This window comes from Theropithecus gelada, chromosome 1 (genome assembly GCF_003255815.1).
Source record: "Theropithecus gelada isolate Dixy chromosome 1, Tgel_1.0, whole genome shotgun sequence".
In the NCBI taxonomy this organism is placed as follows: domain Eukaryota; kingdom Metazoa; phylum Chordata; class Mammalia; order Primates; family Cercopithecidae; genus Theropithecus; species Theropithecus gelada.
In genome coordinates this window covers 12230527-12247470 of record NC_037668.1, presented here as the reverse complement: position 1 = coordinate 12247470, position 16944 = coordinate 12230527, and the positions used below count along the sequence as shown (strand labels likewise).

The following is a 16944-nucleotide window of genomic DNA, read 5'->3' as shown; positions in this document are numbered from 1 at the left end:
TATTTTACCTTTAGTGGATCACTTCTCTTTATGCCTTCAGTGCTATACTTTTTTAAAAGAAGTGTGTTAGTCTGTTTTGCATTGCTCTAAAGGAATACCTGAGGCTGAATAATTCATAAGGAAAATAAGTTTATTTGGCTAATAGCTCTGCAGATTGTACAAGAAGTTTAGAGCCAACATCTGCTTCTGGTGAGGGCTCAAAAAACTTTCATGGCTGAAGGTGAAGAGGGAGCAGGTATGCAACATAGCAAGAGAGGAGGGAGCAATTTATAGGTTCTTTCAAACAACCAGCTCACATGGTAGTGAGAACTCACTCATTACTGCAGGTGGGCACCAAGCTATTCATGAGTAATCTGCCCCCATAACCTAAACACCTCCCAGTAGGCCCCACCTTCATCATTGAGGATTACATTTCAACACGAAGTTTGGAAGGGACAAAATAGCCAAATTATATCAAGCACAAAGAAGAAACAGAAAAGGTCAGTGGTGGAGCTAGTATTCAAACCCAGATTCGTCTAATTTCTACATCCGTGCTTTCAACTGCTTATCTGCATTGCTTCACATATTCAGAAAAGAAGAAATGTTTTCTATATCCCAGGAACTTAAAAGTGAAAAAGCAGAGAGCTAGAAGACCATGTAGTGCTGAATTGAGAGTCATGAGTGTTACAAGGATAGGGGGTGGTGGCCCTGTGAGGACCAGAACCCTCCAGGGGAAGCTTTCTGGGTGAGGCAAGAGGTGAACTGGGCCTTGAAGGAATGGGTAGAATTTAAATGGTAATGAGGAAGGCAGCAATCAGAGGAAGCAGACATGTATGGAGGAATGGAACTGAGTTCAATGGTGATTTGTTCAGGAAAGAGGGCATAAACTGGGCAGAGAATGCAGTGGAAGTGGTGGGGAGTAATACTGGGCAGGTAAGGTAAGCTCTGATCTGGAAGGCCAGCATGGGAGCCTAGACTGGTTGAAGTAAGAAATGGCTTGTCCTTGGAAGAAAACGTGCCAGACTTGGTACTGTGTGAAGGTACTGCACAGACCTCCCAACTGGTTCTTAGGAGAGCCAAACTGAGATTAAGTTCTGAGAACTAAGTAAGAACTGACAGCCATTGTGGGTTAGAAAGTAGTGGGGCAACATGTTACAGGTAGTGCTTCTGGAAGGTTAGATGCTATTAGAATAAAATCATTGCCATTTTGGGGAGCTGGGAAAATGGATGTCTTCAGTCTAGTCTAAAAAGGGGTGATTTGAATAAGCTTATGTAAGAAAGAAAAGAAAAGCCTTTTTACTCACTGGACCATTTCATAATCTTGACTTTTGTCAAACATAAATCTGTGTCATTTTTCTTATTTAAAACAGCTGAGTAGTTTACTCTCCTACTTAGAGCTGTGATCCTTATCATGGGCTCTTGTGATCTAACCCCAGCCTGCCTCCCTGGCCAGTCTCCTTGCTTAATAACCTCTAGCCATATGACCCTGGAATACCAGTCTCTTTCCCACTTCAAGGCCTTTACACTTGTTGTTTCCTCTGCCTGGGATGCTCTTCCCTCGTATCTTCATGACACTTGTTCATTTACAGTGTAGCTCAAAGCATACCTCCTCAGGGAGGCCTTTCCTAGACACTACATGAGGTATGCTCCTGCACCCCCAGCCTTCATGATTGCTTTTTATCCCATTACTGGGTTTTGTTTCCAGTGGAACTTATCACTTATTACTGTCCAAAATGATTTTATTTATTAATTTTTTAGCCACCTTTCTCTTATAGAAATAAGGTTCCTGAGGACAGGGAGTTTATTCATTATACTACGGTATCCCTGACGTCAGGACCTGTGCCTGCTAATAGTAGATGCTTTCTAAATATGTTCTGAATATTAGGTAGCTAGTTCCCAACTGCACGGCCCTGAAAGTGTATGAAAATTGGAAATTGGCTTCTAGATTTTTGTATTACATTGTCAAGTGATGGAGTGATGAGATTGAAATCTACTGCTTTTTGCCCTTTTTTTTTTTTTTTTTGGTGGAGTAGAGGAGGGCCTCTACAAGCAGCAGATACACACAGTAAATAAAATTTATTTCAGCCAGCAAGTATTTATTGACATGAAAATTGGGGGAAAAAGTGACTCTTTGTGAGTGACTAGTTTCTTGGAGTCTATTAACGCATCAGTTTAAGCATCAATTCTCTATGGTATGATTTAATGTTTCTTTTTTTACTTTATAAACATGAAGCTGCCCTCAATTTTATTGTTAAATTTAAATGTTTTACATTGGAAAAAAGTAAATTGAATTTTAAAGTGAGGTCTTTCCCAGTCTCACTTTCATGGTTTCAGGTTATCAAAGTTTTAATTTCTCTTTGTATGGAAGATAATTATAATATTCATTTTTGCTCCTGAGTAAAGCCACGAGTCTCAAGATTATTTTTCTTTTTTAAAAATTAGAATTGTCAATTTATAGTTGTATACATTTATGGGGTACAAAGTGATGTTGTAATTTACAAATACAATGTAGAACAATTGTATCCTTCATCTCAAATATTTAACATTCTTTAAAATTTACTCTGTTAGCAATTTTGAAATGTACAATATTATTGACCATATTCACCACACTATGCAATAGATCTCAAACATACAAAAAAAATATTCTTCTTGTCTAACTGTAGCTTTGTACCCATTGACCATCAGGCCCGTAGCTTCTGTAACCATCATTCTCCTCTTTGCTTCTATGATTTTGATGGTTTTTAATTCTACATATAAGTGAGAACATGCTGTATTTGTCTTTCTGTGCCTTATTTCACTTAGCATAATGTTCTCCAATTCTATCCATGTTGTCTCAAATGACAGAATTTCTTTCTAAAGGCTGCATAGTATTCCACTCTGTATATCTACCACTTTTTTTTTCTTGTTTTTTGAGACAAAGTCTCACTCTGTCACCCAGGCTGGAGTGCAGTGGCGCGATCTCAGCTCACTGCAACCTGCGCCCCCCAGGTTCAAACAGTTCTTCTGCCTCAGTCTCCTGAATAGCTGGGATTACAGATGCGCTGTAATTTTTGTGTTTTTAGTAGAGACAGGGTTTCACCATCTTGGCCAGGCTGGTCTTGAACTCCTGACCTCATGATCCACCCGCCTCGGCCGCCCAAAGTGCTGGGATTACAGGCGTGAGTCACTGCACCTGGCCTATCTACCACCTTTTATTTATCCATTCATCTGTTGAGGGACACTTCCATAACTTAGTATGGGTGTACAGACATCTTTTCAATAAACTGATTTAAAATATTTGGGGTCGATACCCAGCAGTGGGATTACCGGATCATGTGGTGATTCTATTTTTAGTTTTTTGAGGAACCTCTGCACTGTTTTCCACAATGGTTGTACTAATTTACATTCCCATTAACAGAGTAGAAGGGTTCCATTTCTCCACATCCTGTTTATTCAGGCAGTATATTATCATCTAAATCATCTATGACCTCTATATTATATAGCTTTTGAGTATTTTTAAAAGTGGACACTCAAGCTTTCATATATTTGTTGTCAGTGTGTGGTTCCTCAGACCTGTGGTGTCAACATCACCTGGGAATTTGTTAGGAATGCAGATTCCTAGGCTCCCTATGGACTTAATCAGAAATTCTGGGGGTCAAGTCCAACACCCTTTTTTAAAAAGCCCTCCAAGTGATTCCAGTGCTTGCTGAAATTTGAGAACCATGGCTCAGTAAATGTTAAAGGTTCAAGGTAGCATGATCCCACAAATCAGCCAAGTGGCATTAATTATTAGCCTGGTAAGCCCACCTTCTTTTCAGTCACTGAGTTTGATTGGTTCACTAAGGCTAGGCTGTAAAGTTATTTGCTAGATTGATTGCTACATATTGACTTTGGGTTGTTTGTATTTCTCTGAACCTGTCACTGTAATGATTTGTCAAGACACTTAATAGGAATAGGCCGTGATTTTTGCACCCATGGCATTCTGAGTCATGGGTGGCTGGGTCTTTATGCACTCCAGGATAGGTTTCTTCAGGCACTGGGCATGCCATTCATGTACTTTTAAGGCGGGAGCTGTCGCTGGTGGATCACAGGGTATCTTCAGGGACATTTAGTTCACTCTCAGCTTGGTTTACAGGTGGGGAAATTGAGCCCCCGTGAAGTTGTGCTTTGCTTGCAGTTAGAGGTACAGACAGGATTTCAGGTCTCCTGAGTCCCTCCACTGCACCAGGATTCCTGCAGGGGGACAGAGCTACAGCTTTTTCTGTGCCTACAGGACATTCCTTTCCTACTGTGAGGGTTTTATTTATTTATCATTTTATTTAAAGAAAAAAAGTAAATAGAAAAAACCCCGGAAGTTCTCACTGAAACTAATAAAAGTGTCTAAAGAGAATGAAAAAATCAGTTTGAGAACTTTGGTATGGAGGAAATAACCTGACATTAACTGTTTTAATTATAGTTGTTGCATTGGGCTTATCAGTGTGGGAAGAGGGAGCATTTGAGCCTTACAGGGAAGTGGGATATGGACAGCAAGATGACCCTCTTCCTGAATTTGCCTGTTTGGGCCTGCAGCCTGGTGACTCTGTGTGTGATCCCAACAGCTGTCATAGAGATGGGCTGGACTTAGCAGAGACCTGGGTCCTAGGCCCAGCACTGCCCACCAGCTAGTGGTACAATGCCCCATGAAGAGGCCACTTATTCTCTCTGGCCTTCACTATTGGTAAATAGGTATAATAATATCCACCCTGCTAATCCTGAGAAACTTCAGGGAGTGGGAAGCAGTGTATCTCGGTGGTTAAGGGCAGAGTCTCTGGATTCAAATTCTGGCTTTCTAACTCACTGGTATGATAGTAGGCAGGCCACTTATCCTCCCTGTTTTCTCACCTGAGAATGGGTATAATAATGAAATTTACTTCTAAGGGTTGTTGTGAAGATTGAATTAGTTAGCTAATTTATGTAAAGTACTTAGGACAGTGCCTGGTATTTAGTAAGTTCTATGTGTTAGCTCCTATTATTATTACTATTACCATTAAAAATATTATTTTAAGGATGGGATGCATTTTCTGTGAACATGTTCTCAAATGATTCCACTACTGGATACAATACTGGGCAAATAAAGGGCTTTTATGCAGTAATTGGTGGAGGAGTTGTTCTGGCATCCAGCTTGCACCTGGGCTATTGGTTTTGATGCCAGGGATGGGCAGGCCTAGAGTCTCTGATCTTGCACAATTTATGCATAGAGTGCTGTGGTTAGAGGAAGCTTGGAGTGGGAACTTCTCAGTTTTGCTTTCAGGTTTTTATACATTAACTATCATAAGAGATGGACATCTTAATAACCTCCAAGGAAGAGTTCATGAGCTTCAATTTTGATATTTGTTGTTTGACTAAGTTTCTTTCTGTCTTACCTTTTCAGTTGTTAGGGTTCTCGATATGTATTTTGGTGATGAAAATTTCAACTCTAAAAGCTAAGCAATCAAGATACTCTAATTATCCAGCAAGTGATTGGCAGATTTTGCGTAGACTTCTTCCATTCTTGGCTGAAATCAACGAAAATTTCTACTATTGCTGTTGTTTTTGTTCTTTTTTCTGAATAGTCTGTTTTTGGGAGGGCCTCAGATGGTAAAGTGCCTTTTCATTGTCTCTTAAAGGGAATGGGGAAATCAAGAGTTTGAGAATTTTTATTTTATCTCCTTCTATTTATTTTGATACTCTCTCTACAATCTGTATTCATGTTCTACTCCCCATCTTTTTATGGGCCCCTTAAAGCTAGAGATTATGTTTATTCGTTTATGTATTCCATTTCTCCTTTTTTCTGGATCCTAATTTTGTGCCTGGTACATACTAGGCTCTCAATTTCAGTTTGTTGAATGACTGTTATTGCTGTTTCTGATTACTTCTTGAAGTGGTCTGTTTTAAAACTTCACCTGAAGGCTAAGTAATTCATCAATATAATGGTGATCTATTATTTATCTAACATTTTCCTAGACATTCATTGATGAATCCTTAGAATACTCGTCTGAAGTATCTAAATCCCAAGATGATCTGTCATGTCATAGATGGTATGGCTTTAATTTTTAATTGGGAGAAGGAGATGTAACAGCTGGAGATATTGGAACACAGAAAAGTAAGAGCATCATTCAGGACCACAAACATGGTTGTTGTTGGAAGATACTTTTGGAATAGGCTTCTGTGCTAGAAGCCAAAAAATAAAAAGCTGATTAAAACTCTAAAAAGAAACCCAAATTAGGTGGGAATGAATGTTGATCTGGATTGGATTACTCTTCTTTGGTGTCTTAGGGTTATGATTGGTGACTTACTTCTAATGTGCATTTGTTTCTATTTTTAGCCTTGCAGTGTCGAGATGGCTATGAACCCTGTGTAAATGAAGGAATGTGTGTTACCTACCACAATGGCACAGGATACTGCAAGTAAGTTTTTCTCTTCGTATATTTTCTTTTTGCGATAGAACACTGGACAAGATTTGGCTCTACTCCTCTATTTTTAATACTTCTGTGGAATGTTACTGGTTCTTGAGCTTTCCTGGTACAGATTTTGGTTGGGGGCGAGGATGGAAGGATGTGGATGCCAGATAATTAGTTAATAAGAACTTCTTACTATCTTACTGTTATCTTTCTCACCATGAAAAAGACTTTTCAGTGGGTGGCTAGTTAATATATATGGGGTAGGCCGGGTGTGGTGGCTCACACTGGTAATCCCAGCACTTTAGGAAGCTGAGGTAGGTGGATCACGGGGTCAGAAGTTCAAGACCAGCCTGGCCAACATAGTGAAACACCACCTCTACTAAAAATACAAAAATTAGCTGGGTGTGGTGGCACATGCCTGTAGTCCCAGCTACTCAGGAGGCTGAGGCAGGAGAATGACTTGAAACCAGGAGGCGAAGGTTGCAGTGAGCTGCGACCATGCCATTGCACTCTAGCCTGGGTGACAGAGCAAGACTCTGTCTCAAAAAAAAAAAAATATATATATATATATATATGTAGATATACACACACACACACACACGTATATATACACATATATACATATATATACACACACACACATATATATGTATAGTAGATTCCCTTGTGTTTTTCAGTTTAAGGCATACTCTTAGAGTCTTCCCTTAACGTGTTAACTATGATCTTGTTTTTAAGTAAAACCAAATAGATATCAACTTTAATATTCTGCCCAGTATAAGTGAGTATTATATTCATATTTGTTTTCTAGTGTAAAAAATCTAATTCTGAAAGTGAGACAGTGAGAAAGGAAGATGTATGCATATGTGTAGATGGGGCGGGGAGCAGGGGCTGTGAGTGTGTATTATTATATGGGGATAAAAGAGTAAAGATGAAGGAAAATGCAGGCTAGTTCTTAAGAGCATTTTTTTTTTCCTTTTTTCTCCAACCATCTGCTCTAGCCAAGACATTTTGTTTGTTTGAAGAAGGCTGTGAGATAGTTTTATGATAGCTTTTCTAGGTTTCCTCCAAATAATTTTTTTTCTTCTACCTCAATTGAAAATGTTTGAGAGGAATATATATCCATTCTATTTATTTCAGGGAAGATGCTGGAGAAATAAGATTTGGTAATACGAAATTTCTCTTCCTTCACTTTTGTGAGGAGTAATTTTTCTTTGCTTTGGTAGAGGTACTTGCTTAATAAGCATTTTACATGAGTTTATCCAACACATTTTTATTTCTTACCAGAAATGTAATTACAGCTTTTTTCCAGTGAGATCTGTTCTGACACCACGATTTAGTTTTTTAATGTTATAAACAAGATTAATTTTTTCACGTCAGAAATGATTTTCTTCACTAAAGTGAAAATATTTTAAGCTGTGATGACAGTAAAGCTTAACAATAGGTTGTTTGGATTGGAATAAAGATAACATTGGAAATAAAGGTTTTATGTAGCTTATTATGGGCTGCTCATTTAGTTTTTCTAGCTAGGGGAAAAAAGTGTGGTATATTCTCCTCTAAGAATGGAGATACAACTGGAGATAATAAGGGAGGGAACTTAATACCTTAGAGTTGGCCACTAAAATCTTGTTCAGTCTCTTTGTGCCATTTGGTGCCTTAGTTGCTTGCTTTATTCTGTTATTCAACTCTTATGGTAGTTAACCCCATTGCATTATGGTCATTTGTTGATGTGTTTCTTCTACTAGAACGTGAGGTCTTAGTCTTATGCATTTTTTGCATAGTTAATGCCTAGTACAGTGCCTAGTATAGTTATTGTATAACAATGTGTTTCTTAAACTAAAAGGTGCTAAGTAGATATCATCATGCACATGTTTCTTATTTATGTTAAATAAGAAGACACTGGTTCTCTCCTTTAAAAATTTTAGTGTGGTGATTCCTCAAGGATTTAGAACCAGAAATACCATTTGACCCAGCAGTCCCATTACTGGGTATATACCCAAAGGATTATAAATCAGTCTACTATAAGGACACATGCACATGTATGTTTATTGCAGCACTATTTATAGTAGAAAAGACTTGGAACAAACCCAAATGCCCAACAATGATAGACTGGATAAAGAAAATGTGGCACGTATACACCATGGAATACTTTGCAGCCATGAAAAAGAATGAGTTCATGTCCTTTGCAGGGACATGGATGAAGCCGGAAGCCATCATTCTCAGCAAACTAACACAGGAACAGAAAACCAAACACTGCATGTTCTCACTCATAAGTGAGAGTTGAACAATGAGAAGACATGGACACAGGGAGGGGAACATGACACACTGGGACCTATTGGGGGATAGGGGGAAAGGGGAGGGAGAGCATTAGGACAAATACCTAATGCATGTGGAGCTTAAAACATAGATGATGTGTTGATAGGTGCAGCAAATCACCATGGCACATGTATACCCATGTAACAAACCTGTATGTTCTGCACATGTATCCCAGAACTTAAAAGTAAAATTTAAAAAAATATATTTACTTCACATAGCATTCAGGATGGTAATACCACACCACACAGAGAGGTAAATTAGTTCTATCTGAAGGTCTTTCAACTTGGTGACTTATATGTGGAGAATTTCGAATAGGTTCTAAGTGTTTGCCTATATATTTTTGGTCTGACATGGGGAGAGAAGGTTTCTAGGGGAGACCAATCTCTGAGCATTTACCAGGAGAGGACACCTAAGGGTCACTGTTGGGAAGAAGTCCAGTCGTTCTTTGTTGGACTGTTGGGAAGAAGTCCAGTCGTTCTTTGTTGGACTGTTGGGTTACTAGTCTCATACTTGCCAACCAAGGTTGGAGAGATGAAGTTGCCACCAGTTCCTGGAGAACACTGCTGAGGGCAGGCACCTGTGGTTGATGAAAATGGAGCTGCCTAAATTCTGTCCCTGGGTACTTGTTAATTGTTATGGATACAGTTCTGGGTGTGTCCCTCAGATGTCTTTCTTGTTTTGAGGGAAACAAGCTCCTTGAGAGAGAGTGAGAAAAAAATTGCTGAGGCCATCCTTTTGGGAGACCAAGATGAACAACAAAATTTGTATAAAGAGAGTGATTCCCTACCTCAGCAAAAGTAATATTAGCATCTTTAGGAGTGGCAGGGTCAACATAAGTGGACATAGAAAAAGCAAGAACAATATCAAGGCAGCCATGTCAATCATTCTACAGTGCTTTGCCTACCTCCACAGAATTTTAAGCAAAATTTTATGCAAAAATAATGTGTACTTAGCGGAGCTTTCAGTATATTTTCACCAACGTTACATTCTTTTCTATGGAGAAAGAAGATGATCTAGCTTGTTCAGTAAATATTATTTTCACAAAATAGTAAATAAATATTAAAACACTTAGAAGGTTTATAAAAAATTCTATCAGGCATGCAGGGCATGCGATTATCTTTTTATTCATGAGATTGCGTAGTGGATTAAGAAAAGAAAGTTGAAGCCAAATTCCTTTTACAGGGCCAGGGTGGGGGTAAGTGGTGAGTGGTGGGATGGGAACTGGTAGAAAATGTTTTAAAATAGAAGGAATCTGACTATCTGTTTAGACAGCATAATGCTACTGATTCAGCTAAAATATAATGATTGTTTATAGAAATTATAAAAATCCTTGATAAGATCACATTGACAGATGAAGATAAGTACTTTTGAAGATTAGTTTTGTACTCAGCTCAACTGTTTTTTCTCACTGTTAGGAGCCTAAGTACCCTATCAGTCTGTGATTAGATTTTGATGCCAGATAAGGAGAACCTGTGTAATCTTGCATAAAACTCAATTATTGCTGTTAAATAACTACTGTCAAATCTTAATAAAGCCCTCTCACTACAGAGAGATAAGATATTTTATTCTTTCTCTTGTCCTTCTGGGAGGTGTAAATATATGATTAAATTTGATGTCATTAATTACTTTCAAGTTGTTTGCTTCGGGTTTTCAAATATAAACCATTCTAAATCCCAATTTGATTAAAGGTCATGGACAACTCAAGTTCACTAGGATTCTGGGGGTAGGTTAGGTTATGATTTGTGTAATTGACAAAATGTGCATTTTAAGCACATATTTATTGTAGTTATTTAAAATCTTTGTCTGCTAGTTCTTAAAATCTGGGTTGTCTATGGATGTGTTTCTGTTTCTATCAACTGCTCTTTCTTTGGACAATGGGTACAGTTTCCCTTTACTTTACACATGTATGGTACTTTTACATTATTTTAGTGGACGTTGTGGGTGATAGATTTTAAAGTTTGTCTCCCACTAAAGAATGTTGAATTTTGTCAAGATTGGCAGATCATCTTGATCCTATGGATGCTAGATTTTAGGACACGTTAGGGTGGGCCTACTTCTATTCTGCCCTTAGTTCAGTGATATAAATCTTAGTCATGGGATAGGGCTCTTATTCCCAAGATGTGACCCTTCTGGGGGTTCAGTGGAAAGTGTGAGGGGCCTACCAAGCCCTGAGGTGTTCATTAAGCCCCTCTAAGGCAGAACGAAACCCCCAGCCCCAGGAGCCTTCTACTTAGTCTTTTCAGCTGTCCAGCTCTTACTTCCTCTTGGGTTTCTGAATCTTATCTTGCTCATGCATAGTCAGGAATTATTTAAGGATTTGAGCAGAGTTGTATGCATCCTTTGAAGCTACCCACTCTGTGGTTCTGCCTTTTCCAGGATTTTTCCTCATGTTCTAGCTGCTGTGACAGCTCCAGATACCTCTGACTCCTCAGCATAGCAGGACTTCCGTTTTCTGCTTGCACACTGTTCCTCTTCTGCTGGATGAACTGGGGTGTACCTTCACGGAAAAAAAAACAAACTGTAAATGTGGATTTCATATAGTTTACTTCGCTTTTTCTGAGGCTTATATCCCTTCTAGTTTTTGCCTGCCTTTAGTGATTCTCCAGTGCCTTTGATATTTTGTCCAGAGCAAGAGGGTTAGTCTGATATAAGTTACTCTGCAATTGTTTTTAATGATGAAAATTGGAAATATAAAGGGGCCTTTCAGAATTTCCTACATACCACTTGGTAAATATCTAACATAGTGTTTGTGTAATAGCAGAAAGTCACCATGCGTTGTATACGTTCCTATAGATGGGTGCTTGCATTTGAGAATGTCTATTTTTTGCCAAAGTGCTGATCTAAAAACTACACTTTAAGGTAAATTATTATAAATATAAAGTGTTATAAAATACAACTTTGTGTCACGTTTTATCTAAAACTTGTCTGCTAGCGGTAATAAACATTAAACATTAACAGCTAACAATTTTCCTTGCCAGGATTAGGGAGTCATGTTGGTGGTCCAGATCTCCTGAATCCATCCAAGAAAAACTAGAGCCATTGCTTTCTTTGTCTTCTTGGTAGATGTCTGTATAGTAAGTAGAGGGTAGAGACACTCATAATCCCTTAGAACCTAGCTTTTTATGGAGGATGTGTTGGCAATGTTTGTGTTGTGGTGCTTCTCCCCCAGAAAGGCATTTCAGAAGTCATGGCTGACTCAGCATTTTCCCCTTTCCTTCACCTTCTTGTGAGTGCATTCATGGAAGCACAGGGACATTGTCAGATCAAAGAAATAGACAGGGAAAAATATCAGCTGTTAAATCACTTTCTCTTTCTTCTCAGCTGAAACTGGTTCTGCCAGCCTAGTTCCTTCAAGTAGGGTGCCTATTTAGCTGAACATTGTGTATATAGTTTTTCTGGAAAATGATAGCAGAAGCTTAGCCACTCTTCCATAGTTTGTTAATCTTTTTAACATAAAATAAAGAATGCTGTTTTTTGGCTCATTAAATACCTAGAGTAATCTCTTCTTAAAATGTAATGCGTTCAGGATTTCTTAATTCAAGGATTATTTATTGCATGCTATTTATGTATACAACATATAACAGATAACTCAAGTATGTGGTAGTAGTTGCAATATTGTTATCATATTATTTCACACTTCTTTGGGAAGTCATAAAATAATTACCAGTTCATTAACCTGGACTTCTTAGAGGAATTCAAAGTAAAGCCAAGTATGAAATAAACTGACTATAATGTGGCCTTCTATACGGGGCCACCAGTGAATGGCAGGACTGGGACCATGGTGAGGCGAGTAAGGCACTGGCCTCACTTGTGAAATTTAAGAGAGTGCCAAAACAACCCAGTAATCGAAATCAATAATATTTGTATGTAGTTGTTCAAAAAATCAAAATTAATGCAAAATAAGTTGAAAATTATCAAAATTTTAAATAAGGAGATCAGTACTCCTGATTTTTTCTTTTGCCTCATGAACTAGCATGGCTCAGCCTGGCACTGGTGAGTGGAGTAAGGGTCAGGGAAGATCCTTGACTGATGACATGAAGAGGACTTGGGTTTTTTTTTTTTTTTGAGATAGAGTCTTGCTCTGTCACCCAGGCTGGAGTGCAGTGGCGCTATCTAGGCTCACTGCAAGCTCCGCCTCCCAGGTTCACACCATTCTCCTGCCTCAGCCTCCTGAGTAGCCGGGACTACAGGCGCCTGCTGCCACGCCCAGCTAATTTTTTGTATTTTTAGTAGAGACGGGGTTTCACCATGTTAGCCAGGATGGTCTCAATCTCCTGACCTCATGATCCACGCACCTCGGCCTCCCAAAGTGCTGGGATTACAGGAGTGAGCCACAGCGCCCAGCTGAGGACATATGCGTTTTATGCCAGATAGTCTTAAGTTTGAGTCCCGATTCCTATTAACAATTGGATCTTTGGCAAGTTAAAGTCTATGATGCTAGCTAACATTTACTGAGCACTTATTGCATTTTAGGGTCTGTTCTCAATTAAGTAGTTTACATGTATTTACTTTAGTCCTTATGTGAGAGAGAGACTATATGGAAGCTAAGAGAAGTTAAATAATTTGCTCAAGATCCCATCACTCTTTAGCGGACCTGAGATATACTCGTGGAAAATGTGCTGTCACCCTGAGTCTCAGTTTCCCTATCAATAAAATGGGACAGAATTACCTGTTTTAAGTTGGTAGTTCAAATGGAACCTTCTGAAAAGGAAGTGTGGAACATTTGAAAGTATATGAAAGGAGGACTTTTCAGATCAGGAATATGATTAAAACATTGCTTTATGTAATTTCTAAATTTAAAGACAGTAGCATTAGGTAGGCTTGAGTACCTCATGTCATACTAGAACACTGAATCTGCATGTAGTTACATGAGTGTACATGGGCCAGGTTTGGTGAATATTGCATGAAAGCTCTATGTAATAACTATGGATGAAATATGAGAAGAGGGCAGTGAAGGTAGGGATAGAGGATATTGTCTATGAAAGTGTGCTTCAGTAGAGAGAACTAATTTGAAACTTCTCCTTTCTTTTTACTAATGGAACAGGAGCAAGTCCAGACAGATTTACGCAGTTGTTAAATTGAGACAGGTTAAATTCAGTGATTTCTGATAAATGTTGTTGCCAGCACAAAAGTCACAAGTTGTTGAATATGGCACCTTACATTTGCATAGTGAGTTACAGATGCATATGAATATGTCCTGTGAGGCTTTTCGTTGTATTAGGACTTGAGATCTGGACCCTTTAACAGTACCATTCCTAAGTGATTCTTATTAATACTTATGTCCTATTAAAATCCTTTATCAAATATGATGTGTCCCTAAGGGGTCTTTTGTAAAGGAAATCTTGGTTACTAGCATCTCCGTCTGTGACCCAGGCTTGAGTTCAGTGGGGCAATCATGGATGACTGCAGCCTCCACCTCCTAGGCTCAAGCCATCCTCCTGCCTCATTCTCCCATTTTTAAAACTTTTTATAGAGACACGGTCTCACATGTTGCTCAGGCTGGTCTTGAATTCCTGGGCTCAAGTGATCCTCCCACTTATGCCTCCCAAAGGGCTGGAATTACAGGCCTGAACCACTGTGCCTCACCAGTTAATAGCTTGTTAACACATAGCAACATAATTTCCATACTCTTTTCAACTAATTTTTATTCTTTCAGTTGGTACCTTTATATATTTCAGTGTTCAGTGAAGAAGTAGGAGAATCTGGTTCTTAGACTCTGCCTGTATCCTTTTAGCTGTCTTGGGTTACTGCCAAGAAATTAAATCAACAAATTTTGGCCTGCAGCCTGGCATTAATAGATGTGAATTTAGCTAGCTTTCTTTCAACACAGTCTCCAGGTTAATCATAATCTTATGTGAAGTTTCTTATTGTTCAGGCATGTCTCATTAGCACCATTAATTTCACATAGGAATTCTTTTTTTTCTCCCTTTTCTTGTGACTAAGCAAAATGAGAAGTATTTCTCTTTTAGGATCTGGAGAAGCTTAATTAAATTCTTTTATTTTGTCTATATCTGCCCTTATCAAGGATAGCAAAGAAATGGGGGATATCAGAATATGAAAAAAAGTAATCATCCAAAAATTTCCAAGCACTTTGAAATTTGTTAAGCTAGCATATATATGTGGGTGTGATAGAGGTTTTCATTAGGCCTCCTCTCAACATTCAGTAGTTAGGAATGAAGTTTAGTGTCTCTTCGCCCTCCTGTCATATGTGTGTATGCACACACATGTGCACATGCGACTGTGTTATGCATTTTGTTTTCATATTTCTCCTAGTTGAGTTTTACCTTACACCCCAATGTAAGGTAAATTAAATTATCTCTTGGATTTCTGCACGTTTTCTAGATCCTGTTTATTCACTGTCAGTGACCTTCACTAGCACTTAGTGCTCTGTGTCCAAAAATGTATTGCCAATTCTTAACTCCATCAGCCTTCCCCTATGAAAAAGTAATGCAGTTAATTTCTGCTTGAAATGCTCTTCTCCTAGCCGGGCGCGGTGGCTCACGCCTGTAATCCCAGCACTTTGGGAGGCCCAGGCGGGCAGATCACGAGGTCAGGAGATCGAGACCATCCTGGCTAACATGGTGAAACCCCGTCTCTACTAAAAATACAAAATAATTAGCCGAGCTTGGTGGTGGGCACCTGTAGTCCCAGCTACTCGGGAGGCTGAGGCAGGAGAATGGCGTGAACCCGGGAGGCGGAGCTTGCAGTGAGCCGAGATTGTGCCACTGCACCCCAGCCTGGGCAACAGAGTGAGACTCCGTCTCAAAAAAAAAAAAAAAAAAAAAGAAATGCTCTTCTCCTAAACAGTCTTCTACTTGATCTTTATGAAAAGGGTTTTATGAAAGAAAAGTGAAAATAAAGACTAAGAAAAGCATTATTTAAGTGATGGGTAATATTATTCAGCGAACACATTCAACTAAAGCATTCTATCTAGTTTTTTGCCTTCACATAAATATGAGGAGAAAGGTAGGTGTTAATAAGAAAATAATCTGATTAGGATTTATGTAGAACAGTAGCATTTAGGGTATTAAATCTGTATAGATTCAGGTCATTTTCCTGCAGTCACTGCCTATAATCCTGTATGCTGAACACTGAAGGTTAGATTGACTCTAAGCACTATAGAATCCTCACTTTTCAAACAAAAGTTTCATTTTTATCACACTAGTATTTATTGAGCAGCCTACTATAACTGATCACTGTACTGGGTATTGTGAATAGACAGAAAAGCCCAAGAGGCCTGTGTTACCTGACTTCTTTATTCACAAGTATACGTACCCAGAGAGTGTCTGACAATGAATGCAGTTTCTCCTGCGTAAGACATGGTGGCAGTCTTCTGAAGTCTTGCTGGGGAGATGAACCATACAGAGATGTATAAAATAAAACAGTCTGTAATATCCCAGTGCAGGGGCACAGATAGTAACTATGGAGAATCAGACAAAGGAACAACTACTGTGGGACGAAGGAGTAAAATCAGAGGACTTTTGGTGCACTGCTTAGATCCTAAATCTTTGAATATTAGTGATCCCTTAGAAGGTGGATAGGTAGGAGAAGGGTGAGAGGAAGGGAGCTGAGGAGACTAGAAGGGACTGTTATTTCCTGGAATACTAACCAATTTCTTCATCACTTTTTCTTAATGATGCAGTTTCAAACATTTTCTACATCTTGATTGCTCTCTTTTGTGTATCCACCAGTTTGTGTGAGGTTTTACTAAACCAGTATGTGGATTAATCTAGTTTCACAGTGACAGGTAAGTGATTTAGAAAATCATTCTTTTAGCACATGTTAACTTGAATGTTTGGAGGTAGAATGCCTAGAGTGAGGGTAAAGGAGAGGACCCGGGGACAGGAAGAGAGGGAAGCTGGGAGCAATTACCTTCCTTCCCTCAGACGTTTTTGGCCTTGACTCTTGATTCTTGTACTTCTGCCAGACCGAGAGCCAGGTAGGCTTGTGACCATATTTTGCAAGGGAAATCAGAATCTAAGAATCTCTAAGGCAAGAGCAAGAATGGGTTGGGATAGGGGAAGTAACAAAAACAGAGGCACTAAGAAGAGGGTTGGTTTTCATGTACTGCATACTTCATTCCCTTAGTTGAGAATTCAGGTATCTTAACCTCAAATATCTTCTATCCAGCATATCGCTGGCCAGATCTGATTCATATGAGGGATCCAGAGTAAGGAAGCATCTGTTAGCCAAGTGTTTGGTTACCCCAAATTAGCTCAGGTCCTTTACTGCTTGTTTCCTCTGATTATATAGT

General features: G+C 39.0%; 1 protein-coding gene across 2 annotated transcripts in view; it reads left to right on the top strand.

Moving 5' to 3' along the window:
* NOTCH2 (notch 2) overlaps positions 1 to 16944 on the top strand; it is a 166621-nt gene that overhangs the window by 40961 nt on the left and 108716 nt on the right. For both annotated transcript variants that reach the window (XM_025375100.1, XM_025375109.1), the window contains exon 2: positions 6302 to 6383. In XM_025375100.1, coding sequence (XP_025230885.1) covers positions 6302 to 6383 — 82 coding nt within the window. The remainder of the gene's footprint in view (positions 1 to 6301; positions 6384 to 16944) is intronic.